At 31.0% G+C, this 21,630-nt stretch overlaps 1 protein-coding gene across 2 annotated transcripts in view; it reads right to left on the reverse strand.

Annotated features, from left to right (window-relative positions):
* Positions 1 to 21,154, reverse strand: part of COL3A1 (collagen type III alpha 1 chain) — a 65,780-nt gene extending 44,626 nt beyond the window's left edge. For both annotated transcript variants that reach the window (XM_051986041.1, XM_051986040.1), the window contains exons 1-2: positions 20,945 to 21,154; positions 597 to 799 (exon numbers count right to left, since the gene is read on the reverse strand). In XM_051986041.1, the coding sequence (XP_051842001.1) occupies positions 597 to 799; positions 20,945 to 21,029 (288 nt within the window). In that variant the 5' untranslated portion in view covers positions 21,030 to 21,154. The remainder of the gene's footprint in view (positions 1 to 596; positions 800 to 20,944) is intronic.
* Between the last annotated feature and the right edge of the window lie 476 nt (positions 21,155 to 21,630).

The following is a 21,630-nucleotide window of genomic DNA, read 5'->3' on the forward strand; positions in this document are numbered from 1 at the left end:
TAATCTTTGTTTATCACTGGAGAAGAAAATGGCAAACCACTCAAATATCTTTGTCAATAATACCCCAAGGACAGAAATCCAGGGAGTTATGAAGCATCAGATATGACTGACAAGACTAAACTGCAAACTTAGAGATAATGATTAAATACCAATTATACTGAATTTAACTTTTTTGAAATTTTGAAATTGTTTTTTGAAAATTATATTTTAAACATGCTGAAATTATACTTATTTTTAAAGTATATCTTTAGTGTTGTTCCTATCTGCTATCAATGAACAAGCTTTGAAGAATGATCCATTTTTTTTTTTTTTTTTTTTTTTTGGCCACAGCAACTCTTCAAGACCATGGACTAAGTTACAGGAAAGTTATAATCTTTATTATTGGAAAAAATACTTATAGTGATGAAATTATGTACTCTTGAAGTCTATTTTTATTTAGCTACTTATGAATAACATAATAAATAAAGGCACTTAGTAAAAATGACAATTCTTTGGCTAAGAAATATAAAAATATCTGTCATTGGCCCAGGAAAATATATCAAATTTATTCCTTTCAATTTGAATATTACACTACTTAAGGTTTTCTTTAAACTCACAGATGATGGAGGCTGTGGACAAACTGGACAGCATTCTCCAAATGGAATCTCTGGGCTTGGACAGTCCAACTCCTGTTCATCACATATTATGTCATCACAGAGTACAGATCCTGAGTCACACACACATATTTGACATGGTTCTGGCTTCCAAACATCTCTATCAGCATATGATTGGCCAAGATGAGTACATCCTGCGTCAATAGCTGGAAAAGAAATGAGATATGACCTTTATAGCTTTATGCTTCATTCAAATATGACATATTCTGGGCTCCTATGAATGTATTCGATAGCTTACTAAGATAAATTTATTATTAATTTTGCCAAATTTACCTAAAAGGTGTGTGTGAGTGTGTGTGTGTGTGTGTGAATGTTTATAAACTGATACTGAGATTAAAAAGTATCTAGAAATTTTATGCAAATAAATAATTTCAGGTGATCTTAATATATACATTTCACTGCATTACAGTTGAACTGATTTTTTTTTGAAGGAGGAAACTGATTCTTTTCATTCAGTCCAAGATCACTCAAATATATTTTCCTTATGTAGTGGTAGTTCTAACTGCCTCTAACTAATATAAGAAATATAATTTTTAAAGTAATTCTGTCTAAATGTAATTCCACTTCATGGGAAACATTACTATAGTAAGAAATAAGCAGTGCTTTTAATATAAAACCTTCCTTAGTCAAAAGATGTTTATATGATATCATTAGAGGTAGAAAAAACTAAATTAGTTAACTTATAATTCAAATTTTGAAAAAGATTGTCTTTTTCATACTTAATACTTATAATACAAATAGAGTTGTTAAGAAAATTATACCTGCACATCTAATGTTTATAAGAAATTAATAAACCAATGAAATCATTTAGTATAATGCTACACATTTTAAAGTTTTTATACATTTTAGTAACCATTTTTTGCCAACCTTTCTTGAAAATACCTTCATTTTACTTTTTTAACCTGAACACATACTAAAAATTCCTTAACTCCTTGTTCATCTTTAAAAATTTTTAGAAAAGCAGTGAAATTCAATTTCCATGATATGACATCTCTCATGCTCAAAGATAATGCAGTCTAAGAATTTTTTAAAATATTATCCCAGAAATGGTAAATAATTTGCACTGCTCCATCTATCTTCTCCTTTGTAGACTACTTGAATAGGTCAGGATTAAAAGTCCAGACCAAAGAAATCTTGAGTGAGATCACTTAAATTAATTGAACAGATTAGCTATAGTCTACTATGTTTTCTGAAAACAAAACAAAACAAAACAAAAAAACTCAAAATCCTAAATATTGGTGAACTCCTCTAAGTATTTTTTCTTATCAAATTATTTTTATATAATAGAGGGTTTTTTGTTTTTACATTATATTTATTTCCAAATGTATCCTTTCCCTCTCCAATAAGCAGAAAACATCCCTTATAATGATAAGAATACAGGGGAAAAATAAGTCAAGATAACTAAGAGATCAATTGAGTCTGATAACATATGCAATTATACATCTGTAATCTCTTAATTCTGCAAAGAAAAAGAGATGTTTTCTCATTCTCTGGGATGAAAAATGGATCATTAAAATTATATAATATCTGAGAACTTTTTGTAATTTTCAATTGCATTGAAGTAATCTTTAGTTACAGGGTTTTGCTGATTCTCTTCATTCTGTATCAAGTCATAGAAGTCTTCCTATTTTCTCAATTCTCCATACTCTAATTTATCACAGAGAAGTAATATTTTGTTACATTCATGTGCCATATTTTCTACAACTATTTCTCAATGGATAATCTTTCTCTATATAGTAGGTTTTAAAAACACTTAAAATACAATATAATCTTTTCCCAAAATTGAAAGAAAAACACACTTTGGACCAAGTTTAAAAAAAAAATCCTTATATGTCTACTTTGCACCAACCACTTATTGCTCAACTTTAATTTCAAATATTAAACATGTGCTCTATAATGTTTCAAAAGGTTTAAAAGTTCATTGTAAGGTCTTCAAGAAAAAAAAATATATATATATATTCACACATATGTGTACCTTTATAAGTTTATCTATTTTGTCCCATGCTTTGAAATTTGCATTGGAAACAATTGATGTGGTATTGTGAATTAATGCTGTAACTGCTCTTTGAAGAGTCAAATGCCATCACATCACAGAATATTAAAAATTTTTGACCTTGAACTAACTTATAAAAATCATCTCCATTGAACTTTATCATTGCCACAAGAGAAGGGACTAATTTTTTTGCCTTTCTCAGTATTCCCATTATTCAGCACAGTATCTATTAAGTACTTGATAAATGCTTGTTGACTGACTGATCATCCCCAAATCCAAAAATTCAATCCCCTAACCACTGTAGGCCAACTTCATTTGGAAATAATTGCAAACAATGGGATCATATCTTATTATAATTCCCAGAAGCTCTTAATGACTATCTGCATATAGCATTGTCACTCTAGAAATAGTAACTTCTATTATTTTTCTCATATAATGTTATATTTTAAAGTAATCAGTTAATTAAACTAAGTAAGCAGGAAAAACCTATTACTTTATCTGTAATCATGGTGTAGAAGAAAGAATATTGAATGTAAGTTCAGGTATTTATACTCCCACCTTATTTTAGTTGTTTGCTAATTATGGGACTTTGTTCAGTCATTCAATCTTCCTTAATTTCTTCTTGTAAAATGAGAACTAGTTTTTAACAATCTATGAACTTCCTTCTAATGATTGTTTTCCAATATTCTATTTTTACCTCTACAAAAAGAGAGAGAGAGAGAGAGAGAGAGAGAGAGAGAGAGAGAGAGAGAGAGAGAGAGAAATTCCATTCTTGGTACCTATAATTGTTCCATCAGAAAAATGCAAACATGAAGCCATCTCTTTTGAATTTCTGCTCCTCTTTCCCATTTGTCTTACATGTCTGAATTTAATTAACCATAACCAGCATGTTGTCTTTTACTGGCCTCATATTAAGCATTCAATAAGCTAAGTAAGGACCTTTCCTATCCTCAACAGGGGCACAGACAACATAAATTTCAGTATGTGGCATTCTTTAACAGAGAATTTTCAGAGTATCAGCAACCAGAGGCTTAGATGAAATGATGATGAGAAATTCATATTTCCTCTGACTCTCCTAGAGATATCTATGCTCATTCTGAAAACCACTTATAGGGAAATATTTTCAATGTAGAAATCCAATAGAAAATTCAGTATGTATCATGAATGTATTTCCTTTTCAAACCAAATATCAAGATTTCTAATGCTTCTAGAATTTCTGTGCTCAAAATTGGTATATGAATAAATAGCTAAAATTTGAAGAGGCCGAAAGAAAAAAACAAGACTTGTGAAATATTAACATGTAAATACACACAAATACCTTTATTGGGACCATTGTGTCTATTTGCAACAAAGCAAGCAAAGGAACCAATATATTTTTTCCTTCTTGTTGACAATTTTGAAGTTTTTTGTTTGTTTATTTGTTTTAGGTATTAAAATATAAAAGAAAATCAAAATGATAGAAGGTTACAGTTGGAAAGTGTCTTAGAAATTATGGAGTTTAAATACCTCATTTTACATATGAAGAAACTGGAGCAAACAAGTGACTTGCCTAAGACCATACAAGTAATAAATAACTAAGTTGGAATTTGAACCCAAAATCTTTAATTTCAGTCTCTTGTTCTTTTTATATCATGTAAATGAGAAATTATTTCTTGCCACTATATGCATTGTATATGTAGTATATAAATTTACGTTTATATTAGGTGAAAGTATAAATTGGAAGGAAGTTGTTATGTGGAAGAAAAAAGTCATTGTTTCCAAAATGAAATTCCCTCATTTTTCCACCCTCATGGTGTAGCCAAACTAGATTATCTCTAAGATAGTTTCTATCTTTACATAACATCATATTTCTACTTCTTGGTCTTCTAAGCCAACAATTATGTGACAGTGATTTCTTGGCCTCCAGCATTTTGTATTACACATATATGACATAAGCAGAGGGTAACTTGACTATTTATCTTGGCTTGAGATTTGCATAAATTTGTCTCCTTCTTTAGCCAGAAAAGTTGTGTTGGCCTTACAGTTGAATTTTCCTTTTTCCTTTCCCATCTCCTCATGTAACCACTTATTGCTGTCTAAACTGACCCATTCACTTTGCCCTCTTGCTTAGGTAATCTAAATCATCTATGTTTACTAGGACTGGATAGCACTGATTTTTTTCTCATTTTTTAATTATAATTTTTGAAGCATATATACGATCAATTCTGAACTGAATGTCAGTCATTCTAATGGTGAATAATGGTCCTTAACCTGATTTGTCAGTATCATTCTTAAGTTTTATTCTTAATTATTTATCATCACCTTATGTCTGAATTTTAAAATGCCTAATTATTTTTATCTAAAGAAACACTCATGTGCTTGGAATATAAATTTTCCCAGAGAATGAAATCAACCTAAACTATTTTTATTTGTCTGAACATGTGTATTAGCTACTTTGTAAAATGTATGTGTATATATATATATATATATGCTTTGCCCTAAGGATGTGTACAATTTAAGACAAAAACATTGATTATAATATAGAAAGAAAAGAGGTGCACATTTATAAGTATTGAAAAATCCATAAATTAATAACACATATCTTATCCTTTTATCTTCTATAGGCAATGAAATATACAGATTGGTGTTCAATGAAAAGAACTTTTTCATCCAGTTAGATTGAGGCAAGTTTCATGTGATAGGTGGGATTTCTGGTTCTGTTTGAATGAGGCAAGAGAAGTTTGGAAAATTGGAAGAAGAAAGAAATTGTAGATATAAATGCAGCCTCTAAAATTTGGGAATTCCTAAATTGACAGAGATTGAAACTCAAGCAGATTGTAGGATTCTGGAAGTTAAAAATCTTTATCTTGAATGAATGAGTGAATGAATGAATGAATGAATGAATGAATGAATCTGCCTAACTGATAAGAAGTAAAACAAACTTTTGGGAAAACAAATATTTGCCAACTAAATAAATAAATAAATATAACCTAGACAATGTATAAGTGCCTTGGTGAAACCACAAGTAAAGATAAACATTTGTTCCCTATCTATCCAATGATATTAAAGGTATTTTAATTTAAAGGAGAATGATTTGACTTAAACAATGGATGATAAGCCTGTTTTAGATAACAATGCTGACAGAGAGTTTTAATGAAAAGAAACAAATTAAGGAGAGAGTATTTCGATGTATTCTGGATTACAAACTCCTTGAGGGCAGGCATTATGTGATATTTGTTTTTGTACTTCTACCTCCTAGCACAGTATCTTGCATTGAGTGGACCCTCTTAAGAATATTAATTTGAGAATAAAGGCCCATAGAATTAGTGGAAAACAGATTTTTGATTCCATAATAATCAAAACAAGAATATTTTATGCATTGTTCTTGCTGTCACCTAAAAGTGTAGCATATCATTTCCCAACATTTATATGCAATTCCTCAATATCATAAGCAGACCAGTAATTTATCTGCTTCTCACCAAATATTATGTATTAAAGCGTTTCTTAACCATTATATAGTCATTAGCCATGTCTAAATATTTCTTCCCATATTCTAGAATTTGAATCTTTTGCAATTCCCCCCTTCTCATCTCTACTGCCATATGGGATGAATATCTTGGTTTATGAAACTTTTTTTTCCTTGGGCTTCTTGGTGGGGAGAAATGGTTTTCTACTATTTCTACTGTTTCCTATATCAAATAACTCAATATACTACTGGCATAGCATTTTCTCAATTCACTCGTTCAAATATTTTACTCTACCTCTCACAATCTTTTGGTCCTTTCCTGGTCATCTCTGGACTGAATACTATTTTGTGAGAATGAGTTCCTTTTCAATGTCATTAAATTTAATGAGATGGTGTTTATTGAAAATACAATAGTTGGTCTAGAAGGTTGAAGCATTTCTTTGTTGTATTATTTAAAATGTCCTTTATTTCTTAGCTTCTCAAAGAAGATTCCCTTAAAGTCTGTTCTAAGTCTAGATTATTTTTTCTATAATCAATATATTTTAAAAATACTTAAAGATGGTTTCATCCTCTTTTTTTTTTTTTCTTTTTTGGATTTAAGTGTTTTATGTTTCAAAAACAGTTCCTGAGAAGGACCTGGTATATAGGAAAGCTTTATTAAATGCTTAATGATTGATTAACCCTATTTAATTTTAGGACAAACTCAGGCCTTCTACACCATCTTCATTTTCAGTGAAAGCTTTTCTCCCTCAGACTCTACAGATCCCAACATAACTTTAACATCTTCTACTGAGGAAAAATAAAAGGATAGTTTTGGTGGGAATTTTCACTTCGTTTGCTCTAAGGATATCTATCAGTCAGCTAGCCAATTGGTATACATCAGTTCATTTACCAACGGAAATCCCAGGGTGACAGAATTTTATGCTGACAGCACAAGAAAAAACTTTTCCCACCAATCTAGTTTGCTATGCTCCATTTGAACAGTAGGTGGGGATATTAAATAAAAATATGAAAGTCCCCAGTTCTGTTCTGGGTTTTATTATGTTGGTTTGAGAAATGAAAGGGAAAATTGTAGAGTTCTTGGCAGCATGAATATGCTCACTAGGTTTTCTTGGGAAAACTTTGAGCTAATTTAGTTTTGTATACCTATCCCTGCTTTGTGTTCAGAAGTATGCCAGTAGTTCAACTTGCAATATAACCTACCATGTGTTACACATATGGCTTTAGAAAGAGTTCCACATTACTCTAGTAAATTGATCTCTTTTCAACCACTGGCAAATCATAGGTAAAAATAACAAGAAGAGGGAGAAAGCTGATTCGTTTTCATAACTTGTGGCTCAAAGTGATGGAATATTTTCTGCAATCAAGGTTTTTTTCTTGGTATCCTCATAATACATATTATTACTTCCAAGATATTCTTAAATATCAAGAACGAATAGTCTTAGTTTGCCAGAGCAAAAGCTGTACTTAATTCTTAAAGCACTAGTTGTAGACTGTGGTAATATACAATTTTAGTTCTTTCATGATTACTGAGATGGCTTGCCAGTAATTGTGAAAATACATAATAAATTTCTGAACATCTGCAAATGATTTTGTAAACTACAAGTGATGTTCTGTTCAGTAATTTTGTATATTTTTGTGAAACACTGAGATTTTTTCTATTTACTTAATGCTCAGAGCTTTGAGATATCTGCTGAAGAAAAATAATCTGGGAAGGGCACAGGACTTAACCACATAGCATGTTACCATATGACACATTTGAAATTGTCTTATGAACTAATCTTCTAAACTCTATCCCTATCAATGGAGCTTCAAGTATCTCTTCAGATACCTTTTCCTCTAATGGAGTGACATTGTAAGGTCTTGAAATAAACTTTGACCAAGTCTTCTGAGCATGCAATGTGAAAATTCTACAATTTTCCTTTGTGCTTAACAGTTCTGTAACCATATGAGATAATTTAGGAGGCATACTGAGGAAGGGGTCTAAAAACCATTTAAAAAGTTTCTTAGTCCAATCACTAATACACAAAATTATTTTCAATGGAAAATATTTCAACATAGACAACAGAATCATAGATGATTAAAAGTGAAAGGAAGGTTAAGAAGTAGAATCAGGACCTGAACAAATCTTTTTTGAAAAAAAAAAAAAAGATGAGTAGAAAAAGATGAGTAGAAAGATGAGTATGAAAGCTGAACTGAAATGAGGTTAATTTTTTAAATCGATGCTCTTCAAATGTCCTTCATTCATTTCTATACTCCCGTGCCTCATAGAAATATGAAATTATTCCTGGTTTTGAATAAGACAGTAGAATATAAATTCTGGTTAGGGTTACAAGGTTGAGAAGATTCAACATATGGTTTAAGTAACACTATGTTTATCATCCAAGATATGCACAAAATTTGTTGAAATTATTTGACCATGGTAATATGTGTCTATGTGTATATTCTGAAATGCATGTATGATGTATACATAGAGAAAAGAGTGATAGAACAGAAAGGAAATTTAAGTAGTTAATTCAAAAGTTCAATGTCTTTGTCATGAAAATTGAAAAAAACATTGGAATTTATTTCAAATATCACTATCATTTGCCCACCACCCATTGTGGTAATTATATTGATGTCATAGTAAGGAAATATAATCATCTGGGGCAAGACAGTGCACTAGATGCTAGGCCTGCAGAATAGACTGTCCCTAATAGCAGAATTCTTAACAATAAGGTTTTCAAGCTGGTCAATTAGAAAGAGGTCAGGTTTTTAAGAATACCAAGAAGGGAGGAAGTGCCTAATGTGAGAGGAAGGAAATGTGAATATATGTGTTTAGAAACATTTTATCTTGGGCAATACTATTCAAATCAAAGTACTTTGGGCTCTATTTAATAGGTCAGAGAGGAAAAATTGTTTTTTTTTTCCCCAAGTCCAAGAATGCTCTAGAAAACAGTCTCAGTTTTCTTCTTTATATATTGTGCAAAGATACAGTCTTAATTCACTCTCCATCAACTTAGGAATTAAAAAGTCCTTAACATTTCTTAGATGCATCTAGTGTTAGTAAAATAAAACAGGGTTGATTTGTTAGCATTTTAAATAGTCAAGAAAGAATTTGTTTATTTTGGAAGGAAACTATTCTAATTCTTTCTTTATATTTTGAAAGAGATATATGAGAATATTGGAAAGAAATAGTGTCTCAGCTTTTAAAAGAGCATTCCTTTGGACTTAGTGAACAAGAAAGCAGAGTGCCAAATGCCCCACCTCAAAAGGTGACTGGTATAATGATTACAATGAAAAAGAAAGACAGGAAGAAGGAAGAAAGGAAAAATAAGGAAGAAAGAAAATAAATCATTCTTCCCCTCTTGTTTAAAACAGTAATGGAAACAAATTGAACTTTGCAATGAGCTCATTGCTTCTCTAAGCCAGGATCTCAAATATTCTGAGTTTGGGATAATTAGATATTATCTGAAATCATGAACTATTAAAGTGTTATCCACTATATAACACAAGAAAGAAGAATGATGGCATTCAAAGTTATCTTTGAAAAGAGATTCACTAAGAAATATAGAGGCAAATCTTCAATGTGAACTTCTTATACATTATTTAAAAAATAAGCGCTAGGATCCCAATAAATAAATGTAATTCCCAAGAATCTTTAATATAATTCTCAAAATGTATCATAACATGGAACAGTAATCCATGGGGAATGTAGAATCCTAGGGCACACACACAAAAAAATTAAATGACTTATGACTTGTTCACGTGGTCACATAGCTAATATGTGTCAGAGGTGAGCTCTGATCTTTCTAACTCCAGGATCAAACCTTTATTTGCTACTCCAGTTCCTTCACAGTTTTACAATATAAGCAAAACACTCTTTAAACTATAAATTCTTAACTTGTTTGTATGTGTAATGGACCTTTTGGCAGAATATGAGCCCCTACTAAGAAAAACTATGTTAAATGCATGAAATAAAATACACGCTATTATCAAGAAAAATAATCATTTTTTAAAAATTTAAAATTTAAATAGTTATTTTAAATAAAAATCAGGAAGAAAGAAATATGAAGGAAGGAATGAAAGAAAAAAGAGAGATGAAAGATGGAAAGAAGGAAAGCAAGAAGAAAGTGAGGGAGAAGTGGGGAACAATGGATGAGATAGAAAAGGTGAGAGGGAGAGAAAGAAAATTAAGGCAAGAAAGAAAAAAGGAAAGAGAAATAAAAAGAATTGAATAGAGATAGGAAAAGATGAAAATCTGATTAAATATTTTTATATCATACATAGTTAAATGGGAATGAATTATAGTCATGGAATGAATCATGCACAGAGTATTGCATCATACTTATAAATATAGATTTTAAAACAATAAATTCCTTGAATCTTAAAAAAAAAACCTATTTGCTAGAGAAAATTTAGATTTGGCAACATTGTCTGTTTTAAATAGGGATCTCTTATCCTTTAAATAGGAAGAAAAAGAAAGAAAGATAGAAAGAAAGACAGATAGAAAGAAAGATTAGCCCAGGAAACTATACCAGGAGAACTTTTCTGCTTGGCCTTTCTTTGTTTTCTTCCCTAATAGAATAGCCAGGAAGAAGTTGGCTAACTAGGTCCTCTACTCTAGGGATCTCTGTTTTCCTTTGTCACATCCTGAGATCTAGCTCCCACCAACTTCCACCTTTGCGCCAATCCTACACCAAAAAGAACTTTATGTCTTGAGATTAATTAAGATCTTTCCTGGACTTCTCTTTCCCATCTCTACAATTAATCTTTGCCCTGAGAATTTTCTCCCACCAAGAATTTCTATGATGTGTCACATTTCCCAAAGGCTATTTAAAATAAAGTGTGGTAATGAGTTTAATCAGACAAACTAGTTCTTATTAGTATATTAATTGGATAAATGTTATTCTTTTTAGGTAATATATTTTTCTTAACCCATTTAAAATACAAAGGTCTGAAAAAAGTCTACAACAAAAGTTTTATAGTTCTTTAGAGTCTGACTCTTTAACCCCATTTGGGATTTTCTTGGCAAAGAAAGTAAAGTTGGTTTATTTCCTTTTCCAGCTCATTGTACATTTGAAGAAACTGAGGCAAACAGGGTTAAGTTACTTGCCCAGAGTCACACAGCTAGTAACTATCTGAAGTCAGTTTTGAACTCAGGAATATGAGTTTTTCTCACTAAAGGCCTGTAAATGTTCTACAATCTAGCTGTTCCACAACAAAAAGTAGTGTTTTAAATATGGTTTTAATCTGTGTAGCAGATCAATGGAAGAAACAGCTTTGGTCAAGTCAGATTAAAAATATTTCTCAATTCGCACAAAATAAGTAGTTGCCTGCTTCTTTTATTCACAGAACTAGTCCTATTCCAAGGATTTGAATAAGAAGTGTTTATGGTCAGAAGAGGAACAATTAAGAACTAGAGTATAGGAGTTATGAGGTCAACTGGCTTAGACTTAGAGGAGAGGCAATGGCAGGAACTAATGAGATGCAAGACAGCAAAGGTATTCTAATAGAATGTCGTCATGTAAAATTGAAATGAAGCATGCCATCCAGTCAACTATAGCAAATGTAGGGAAATTTCTTCAGGCATGGCAGATGGGAAGACAGAACAATGATATTATACCCATACTGAGTTGTTCATTTTGGATTCTGAGATACTTAGAATCACACAAGTTTGAAGATTGGGGCTAAAGTGGCATCTAACAGACCAGAAATTCATTAACAAAATAATGACCAAAACAAAAAAAAAATTCTGTCTGTACTAGTTTGAAAAAGTGGTGGTGACATTATTATTATTACTATCATTTAACTAAGACATTAAATATATTTGTACTTAAAATGATTTTGAAGTATCACTCTTTTGAGCCTTTTGGTATTCCTGTCTCTCAGTTCTGAAATCAATTTATTTGTGGTCAGGCAAATGAGAAATTGGAATAAATTCTCTTATTTCTAGGATCTGATTTTTTTTAATGAGTTCAGTTTGTTCCCTAATAGTCTGTTTTAGAACAATCTCAACATCATTCTTCTCCTCTTCCTTCTTTTTCCTTCTCTCCCTCCATTCTTCTTTTTGCCATGCAGTTTGTTTTACATATTTTCAAAATATTTTCTTAAAATAATTTATTCCTTTTTTAAAAAACCAACACCAATGTTCCAAATGCAACAATATTCGTAACACACTTTTTTTCTTGTTACTTTAAAAATAAAAGTACCAGTGTTTTCTTATTTTCAAAATTGGTTTAAGGATTAGTACACAATGATATTGGGTGGAAGGAAAACAATGCTAACTTATGTCCTTAGTTTCTCATGAACATAATCTTAAAATTTTATTCTTCTAAATTATTTTGTACTATAGGATAAATTAAATTGTAATTTTGTTTTCATCAGAGTCCCTCATCATGAATAAATTAATGAGTGATATGGAGGAAAACAAAGAAATACTAAGATACTCTAAACTAAATATAACCATTCAAAGGCACCAGATAATATGAGAAAGTTGTTAAACTTATTTTTTCACTTAGTAATTAGTTCACTGCTCATTTTACTAAATTCATGTTTAAGCAATTATTTTGACACTATTAAATAGAAAATGTATAACTTTTACTGCTACAGTATTACTTTGAAGCACTAAAAATTGTCAGAAGAAATCTTTTATGGCAGCAAAATTCAGCTTTCCTTTTTAAATTCAGTACAATTCAATTCAACAAACAATTATCAAGTGCTTACTACAGGCACTGTATTTGGAGCTGGGGATGAGGAACATATGTGCCATATGTTCTACTATACAGAGAATGTGTTGTATCACAATTCAACAAATGCTTTTTTTGAATGAATGAATGCTAAATCTTTCATTCAGATTTTTTTTAAGGAATCAATTTAATTTTAATATTTGTGATGCTCATGTGCATATAGTGCTTTGTACATAGGAGGCATTTAATAAATGATTGAATTGAATTTTCTGATGTATCTTTCAAAAAATGATATTGAACTACAACATAGTTGCTAAGGTGACTTCAAACAATTATCTGTAAAATTATATTAATTGAACATTTCAATTTAGAATGTAATTGGTATTTAGTGTGTCTTTTATTCCATCTCACAATTCTGATTGAAATCTCTGTAATTTTAGGGATTTCCTTGAAATTTACTAATTTTTTAACTAAGGAAAGTATCTAGAGGACTTTATGAATAGGTCTTTGCCACTATTAACATAGAAATGAAATCTATTTTTGTCATGTTATTATCAATTACAAAATGATAGAGTTGATAAAAAGTATTAGAAAAGTTTTACCACAGTTGTTTGGCAAACACATCCTTCAAATTTACCTACATCTGTTATTCCTTAATTCACATTTCTCTACTATGAAGTTTCTGAGAATTTCAATTCCCCTTTCAGTGATTGCTTCTTCTAATGTTGGTAAGTTTGCCATGAAGAGGGCTGGAGAGTCTTAATAAGATTTGACTCCAAAGCTCTGGACTCCCTCATTATGGCTGCTAAGCACAAAAGAATAGAAGCAGCAACATTCTGCAAAGGCAGATTGGGAAGAGATAATAGTGCAAAGCAACATATCTTCCCTTTTGACCCCCAACATGAAAACCCACAGCTGGAGTTGAATTCCACTGTTTATTTTCTTCTGACCTTATGAAAGAGAGTGATTTATCTAGATGGCCACCCTGATGACATCCAGACCACCAGCAGGATTATATTTGTGTTAGAGAGTTCCAGAATATACCATGTCATACTCTAAAATGAAGAATTCAAATTCAAACTGCAGTCTTTTGATTGTAGTTAAACATTGTCTCCAAAGAATTTTCTGTAGAATAATTGCTAAACAATATTAAATAGAATGTCTCTTTCTCAAACATACTTATTTCCCTTCAAATGTAATTACTGAATTATTGATGCAAAGACTAACATTTTCTACTAAGGTTTGATTTTTCTGCATGGATATTTAACCCCAAATGACTCCTTCTAATAGCTATGTCTGACTTAAGAAGTGTCCCTATTTCTTTCCAAAGCAAAACTACAGAAAATAAACAAAAGGGTTAAAAAGCTATGCATTATTTAGAGTGAAAATGACTAAGAATTGGGGCTCACGGTGAACATCTTTCAATAGTTTCCAAGTTAGTATGCCTAGCAGCAAATATGATCCCTGGCACATGATAGATGCTTAATAAATCTTTGTTGATTTATTAATTGATGTTGAATATTTTAGTGCCATCCCTTTTGACTTTTTGCACACTATCTCTCCCCTCCACAAAGCCAAATAAGTTTTTTTTTTTTTTTTTTTTAAATACGAGTTGAACTAAAAGAATACATATGTGGTTACAGATCTCTTCAGCAAGCCTGGAAAATGGAAGGGGCTTATTAGGTAATCTAAAAGGAATTCATTTCTGCAGTGTTTTCACTAAGTAGAGACAGAAATCCCAAAGGCTAATGGAACTCCTGAAACTGCAGTTAACAAATGACTTGTGCATTAATGGTTGTCTTGTGTTTTCCATTGTCATCTTGATGTGAAACATGCAAAGTTCCTGACATTGAAAACTCCACACTTTTTCCTCCTACAGCCAAATTTTTTAAACATGAAAAACAATAATTAAAAAAAAAAAAACGCAGGCTTTCCCTAAGGAACATTAACAAGAAACATTTCACTACAGAATATTCAAACAGTGATTTCATAAAAGGTAACTTCACAGTCCTTGGTTAAATCTAAAACATTCAAGGATATACATTTTCTTCCCCCTCTTAAATTTTAAGCAATGAATTTTATTCTTTAATTACTTCAGGAGTGTCATGTCATTGGGTAGTATCAACAGAAAAAGATGGACTAGCCAAAGCTTTCAACACAGGTTACTTGAATAGAATTATGGGTTCATTAGGTGGTTTTCTTCCCAATAGACTGAATTCCAGGGGACTTACTTTTTCCATAGGTTATCTAGCAAGAGTTATACTCAGATATTCTGAGGATAAGACCAATCTATAATAAATTATTCAGGTAACATTAATATTTTTTTAAAATAATAGCAACATAAAAATTTAACATATTTGTTCTCTAACTGTAGCCCAGATTGAGATTAGGAACCTGCTACAATTAAGGTTTAAATCACTATTGTCTTTTTTTCTTCCACTAATTCTAAAATTGTAATATACAATGTATGGACTGGGTAGAGGAAATTTGGGATAAGTACCATACATTATATTGTTTAAAAAAAGACATTGTATATCTCTTTAAATTAGAATTTTTTATCTGGTTATTTGGATAATGGTTATTGAAAAAGGGCTATAAAGGGAAAATCCTAGTGGTCTGAAGAAGATATTGCACTAATGTATGTTTCAATTTGCTATAATGAGTGACCTCAAGATTACAGGAATAAAATTTTTTTATGAAAACTAATAAATTTTTTTTATATTTAAACCTGTCACCCCAAGAAATGCTAAATAGCAAAAGCAGTTCTGGCAAAGTAACATTAAAAAAAATGATTTAAGTTTGATCCATGCAGGATTTTTGATGCTTCTTGATCAAAGAATAATCCACAATAAAGAAAAGATAGATAGCATGGGAAATATCACATGGCCTGATCAGGGAAAAGATTGATAGATTTGCCAACTCTCAATTCTGTGAGTTGTGGTATATGCCTCTTCTGATTTGGTGGAATGGTTTGATGATTAATCACAATAATGAATAAGACTCTGGGTTGTATTATAATTTCTGTCATATCTCTTTCCTAGACTATAAGCTTCAAAAGATTAGAAATACTATCCCTTATAAACTTTGAGTCTGGCCTAGAACCTAGAACAGTCTTACATTTTTAATATTTTTAGTTGGATAATACATTTAATATTTAATAAATAGGATTGAATTTAGTCAAAGATTACGGATTTTCCCATTGACAGAAATAAGCATTGGTCTCAATCTGTCTCACTCTAGCCAAATATAATATTGATGGCAGAGGTAACTCCAGCAAGTAGTAAACTAATCCTTTTGTTGACTCCAGGAAATAGTAATCTAATCTTTTATTATAATGATTAAAAAAGGTAGAGAAATAAAAATTCATTTAAACTTATTTTTTACATTAGTAAAATTAAAAAGTGAATAATAGTCAAGATTCTGATTTCCAACCTTGATAAATGTATTTGTGAAGGAAAAAAAAAAAAAAAACTAGACTTAGAACCTGTGCTATAGTCCTAATTCTAAAGAAATGGAGAAGTAGCCTTGGACAAGTCATTTAATCCCTTCAACTCCTATTTTCCTCATTTGTCAAATGAGTGTGTTTTAATAAACAGTTTCTAAGAGATCCTACCCCTCTCTAAAGGTCTAGCTTAATCTAATATAAATATGCATGTTACTAACATCACAGTCATAGAATTTAAGAGAATATCAACATATTAGATGTCATTTTGTGCATCATTATTCATTTACTGAAATTCTTTAAGATTATTTTCTTGAATAGTAATGCTGATCTAAATCTATATAATTCTCATTTTCTTCTATGCAGTCACTTCCAGATTTTCTTAAACACCAAAACAAGTTACTTCTACCTAATCAAAATTAAAGGAAAGGTTAAACAATTATCCAGCAAATCTGAAGCTCTTTAGAGAGATTTAGAGAGCTCTTTAAGAGAGACTCTTTAGAGTCAAAGTACTCAGGTAGCATGACCTGTTCTTTGCCTAAATCATCTGGATTGGCTATGTGGACTGTCATTTATGGGTGAGTCATTCAGACCTCTCCATTTTGTTCAAACTCTATACTGGCATACTTATTTTAAGGAATGACATATACAAAGAGTATATATAGGTCAGTAGTCCATTGGTATTTCTTTTTAAATCTTGAAGTATTTTCTATTCTACTGACTGAGTCAAGATATGATAAAATTATTATGAACAAGGCACTTAATATTGAATTGTGGTCATATATTTTTAATACCTACCTCAATTATTTTCATAAATATCTATAGGAAATGGATTATGGGTCAAATTCTAAAGCAATGAAGAATGTAATTTTCCCCTCTGAAAACAACTATTTTGGTATATGGCTTTAAAAAAGAATTTTCTAGCTGCTTGTACCTCATCAAACTCCAGGTTTATTACGTATTTATAGAATACTGTATGCCTGAATAATTTATATTTATATGTATTGCTTACATTGGTAAAATATAAATTACTTGGAGAAGGGGCTTTTTTCTTTTTCTCTATATGTTTCCATTGTTTGACAAATGACTGATATGAAACTTAAAAATGATTCTTTATGTATTGATTCTCAGGGAGACCAACAGCCTACTAGTCCACAACTAAATCGTAGACTAGAAATATGGTAATTACAGTTTTGCTCAATGGATTGCTGATGGCATAATGGGTAGAATAGGGAATTGGAACAAGAAGACCAGAATTTGAATCCTGTCTCAAGTACTTAATAACTGTGTGATAATGGGCACATAACTCTTTTCAGTCTCACTTTCCTCATCTGTAAAATAGGGATAAAGGTACTTACCTCAGAAGACTATAGGGAAGGGCAAATGAAATAATATATAAAAGAATGTTTTGAAAACTCTATTGCATTTGAAAAATGCTGACTTTTATTATTTTCATGGGCAAAAATTGAATATCTAGGCATTGATCAAGTAGCTATTGATAAATTATACCCACCATATTTATAGTCATATTTTTTTATTCTTACCAAGTTTAATCATTTTTAGTCAAGTAAGTTGATGCAAATCTCTTTCTGAATAGTGAAGTCAAATTTAAAAAGCTGTTAGGAGTGGAAGAGCCTTTATGTGTATGTATATGAGTTGAGGAAGGTAAAGATGAGTAGGCATGGGGAGATTTCCTCTGAAGACCTTTCTTTTACCAAAAAAACCAAAGAAAAGAATATATAAGATCAAGTATCATTCAATTAATTATCCTCAGCAAAATTTTATTAAGTACCTTTGATATATGAAGTACCATGTTAGCTATAAAGACAAAAAAATACCTGTCCTCAAGAAGCTTATATTTTACTGGAAAACACAAAAGTAATATGCTACCAAGGTTGTTTTGTGTACTATATACTTTATGTATTATGGAGATTATCAATCTCTCTCTCTCTTTTGGAGCTATATTTTCCTTATGGCTATAATTATTTAAAAAGTATTGGCATATGAAACAAATTTAAAGCTGATCCAAATTTGTTGATTCTGAAATAATTATTTATAATTACTATCCATGTTAGATTAGTTATTAATGAGAATAGCTAGAGAAATAGAATCTTGAACATTAGTTAAAACATTACACACATACACACACCTTTAAATGGTGGAATTAGACATAGTTTAATATGAACAGCAAGCAATAAATAATATTAATTTGGGGAGAAAATTAGTTATAATACCATATATAATTTTGAATCAGTACAATATCCAGGAACCATTTTAAATGACATGATAATGTCACTGAGAGGTGGCAAAACATTTTAAGGAATTTTCATTTGGAACATAATGCATAGTATTTCCTATTCAGACCCTTTATATTTTCCAACATCATTCTGAAATATTCACCATAGTCATGCCATTCAAATTAACAAAGCCTATGCTTGCTTATATTAATTTTGGATTTTGTCCTCTCTGAAGGAAATCCTTTGTCAACCACTAGATGGCACTTCATTCTATTAGAAAGGATGAGAGTTGAACTACAGCAAATTTAACAGACTTCATTCCTCCACTGGGGAGGTTGGGGGGAGAGGGGAGGGAAAGTTCATAAATTAAATGTTGCTTTTACCCCATTTAAAAAATAAGATATTTGTGGGATGACTTTCCAGAAAACTGTTCTGAATAGAGCAGAAAGTTTGAGCATTAGCCTGTACTTTGAGGAATGTGTCCTTACAACAATCAACCTAAGAAACACATAGCCCCAAGCTACATCTGCCTATTCTCAAAGGATTATATATTCGTTCTCCAGTTTCCTGTCAACCTTGCCAAAGTTTAACTACTGGCAAATTTTTTTGGGGGAAACCATGTGAAACTCTTCAGAAAGAAAGGTATACTCATATCACATTGTTAATTATTCTTTTGTGGAGGGGTGTGTGTGTGTGTGTGTGTGTGTGTGTGTACAGAAGACCAGAAGAATCTTCCCTCCTTCTCAAACTCCTCCACTGACACTTATTTGTATTAACAACACTAGCATTTGGGACTATTTGGAATCTTTTCCCCCCCCCCCCTATTGTATTGCCCCTTCTATGGAATATATAAACTAGATATTTTGAAGGAAAAAAGGTGGCTGGCTTCAATGAGAATGAAATTATCAGAAAAGGCTCATTTTTCTTCATTAAAGCTAATTGGTGAAAACAACATAAAGACAAGTTAACAGGACTTAAGTAACCATAACTTTTGCTACACATTTTTAAGTGTTACTATCTTTTTAGAGTATTATCTAACAGATGTGATGAAATTATGAGATGAAAGAGGCATAGTGATTTTTTTTTTTTTTTTGGTAATGCTTTCAATGAAAAAGAAGTTTTGTCATTGGGCTGTTAGAACTACTTAGTAGCTGAAAAGAGGAGTGAAGATAATTTATTCCAGAGATAATCTAGGAATTTTACAAGAATCTTACTAAAGGGTGCTGGGACTTTAGGGAATCAATTATTAGCATATGGAGTTGTGAGGGGGGAGGTAAATAGGAGGGAAGGTTTTTTTTTTTTTTTTTTTTTTGGTTTGTTTTTTGTTTTTCTTTTCTAGAAATGGCAAGGAATTAACTTCCATTTATTTTGTCTGTTGAGAGCAACATGGGTATTTGAAAGTTAACTAAAAAGTGATTCTCACTTTATCCTGGGTCAGCTACAATGCAAAACCAAAAAGCAAAATATTTTATCATCACAATTTTGGACAAATGCAATCATTTTACTATTTTCTTTTCATTAGTTTGATATGTTAAGAATCACTGTCTGTATTTATATCTGTTCCATTTCATATTTTCATCCAACACTCCCATGAATTAAAGAGAAGTGAAAGAAAAGTATCAATTTCATAAGCAAAAAATGGGAGACCTAAAAGTTATTGGGGGAAATTTATATAAGATGAAAATTAGGTTCATTCAACAACTCAGAAGTTCAACTAACTTGATGATATAAGTTAGGATATTACCTGGTTTGCAGACTAGTCAACCCATTCAAGATGAAACTGTAATCCTGAAAATAATCTATTTATTAATTCAGATAAAATTATAAGGCATACCATAACAGAAAAATGCAGGCATCTGACAAAACATAGTTTTAAAAGATCATTTCAAATACTTGAAATAAGACTTAAAGCAAGACAGATGAAAATATATTTAAAGACTGCTAAAATCATTTACCTTTCTGTTGTACATGAAAATAAGAAGCTGAGGGATGACAGATATTTCCTTATGATGTTTTGCAAAAAGTATATTCAACAATACTCATAAATTAAAGTAATTTTCTTAAAATGAAATTCTTTAAAACATATCACTTTAATGCCCAAACAATGCCCAATGTACAATTTCAAGAGGTAATCTAGAAAACAGCTGTAAACACAGAAGTATTACAAGAAACCAATAACTTCCAGATTGCCTAGGGAAGCATTCCAAGATGTTAACAATCCATGATTTTTTTTAAATAGCGATTTTAAAAGTTTCCAGTGTTTAATGTGAAAACCAGTTAGTATAGGAGCATTTTCTTCTTTAAAAAGAACCAAAATGCAGAGCATTTTAAGCACTGAAACAATATTGTAAAACAGAATATAGAAAACATAATTATGGGTGATAAGATATTTTAAAATCATCAGTTTACCAAGAAAATATACATTTTGGAAATTGTTTTCTTCCCTCTAGAACCCAGTTATGAAGGGAAAAAACTTATAAAATTATTTGAAATGGGAATTACTCACCTTCTGGTAGTTGTTGTGCCAAAATAACTGAGGGGTGAAATACAGCAAGAATTACCAAAGTCAGTATTTGCACAAAGCTCATCATGTCTAAATATTAGACATGAGACTCTTTGTGCAAAAAAGAAGGGGGGAAAGAAAAGTCAGTTCAAAGTAGCACCATCAATTGCTCCCTGCCCTTCAGCACCGGGCCCTTCATAAAACAGCCACTGAGATTCCTTTGCTTTGGCCTTAAATAGGAAAAACTTTGGCTTCCTTTACTTTCCAGCCCCTTTCTGAAATATGAGAGCAGCACCCATCCCCTTAACAGTAAAAGAAATGATTAATATTTCTCCTGCTCTTATAGACTAAAACAGCCTCCAAAACTAGATAAAAGGCACATCTGGAGCTGTTAATATATAATAGCTATTGGTATACAATGAGTTGTGCTATATGACATATGTATATATATATGTGTTTATATATATATATATTTGTCTATAACATATGAATATGGAAAAAAGCATAGTAGCTTGCTGAATTTTCTGTAGGGTAAACTTGGGATGTTAAGAGTCCCCTTTTTTGATGTTAAGAACTGATTTTCTCTGGAGAACATGCACAGCCCATATTTTAGTTCTAGGTAATTTTTACACCTGATCCTATTAAGAAATTATTTATATTGGAATTTTTCCAGGATACACCCAAGCTAA

Source organism: Antechinus flavipes, chromosome 3, assembly GCF_016432865.1.
Source record: "Antechinus flavipes isolate AdamAnt ecotype Samford, QLD, Australia chromosome 3, AdamAnt_v2, whole genome shotgun sequence".
Lineage (NCBI taxonomy): Eukaryota > Metazoa > Chordata > Mammalia > Dasyuromorphia > Dasyuridae > Antechinus > Antechinus flavipes.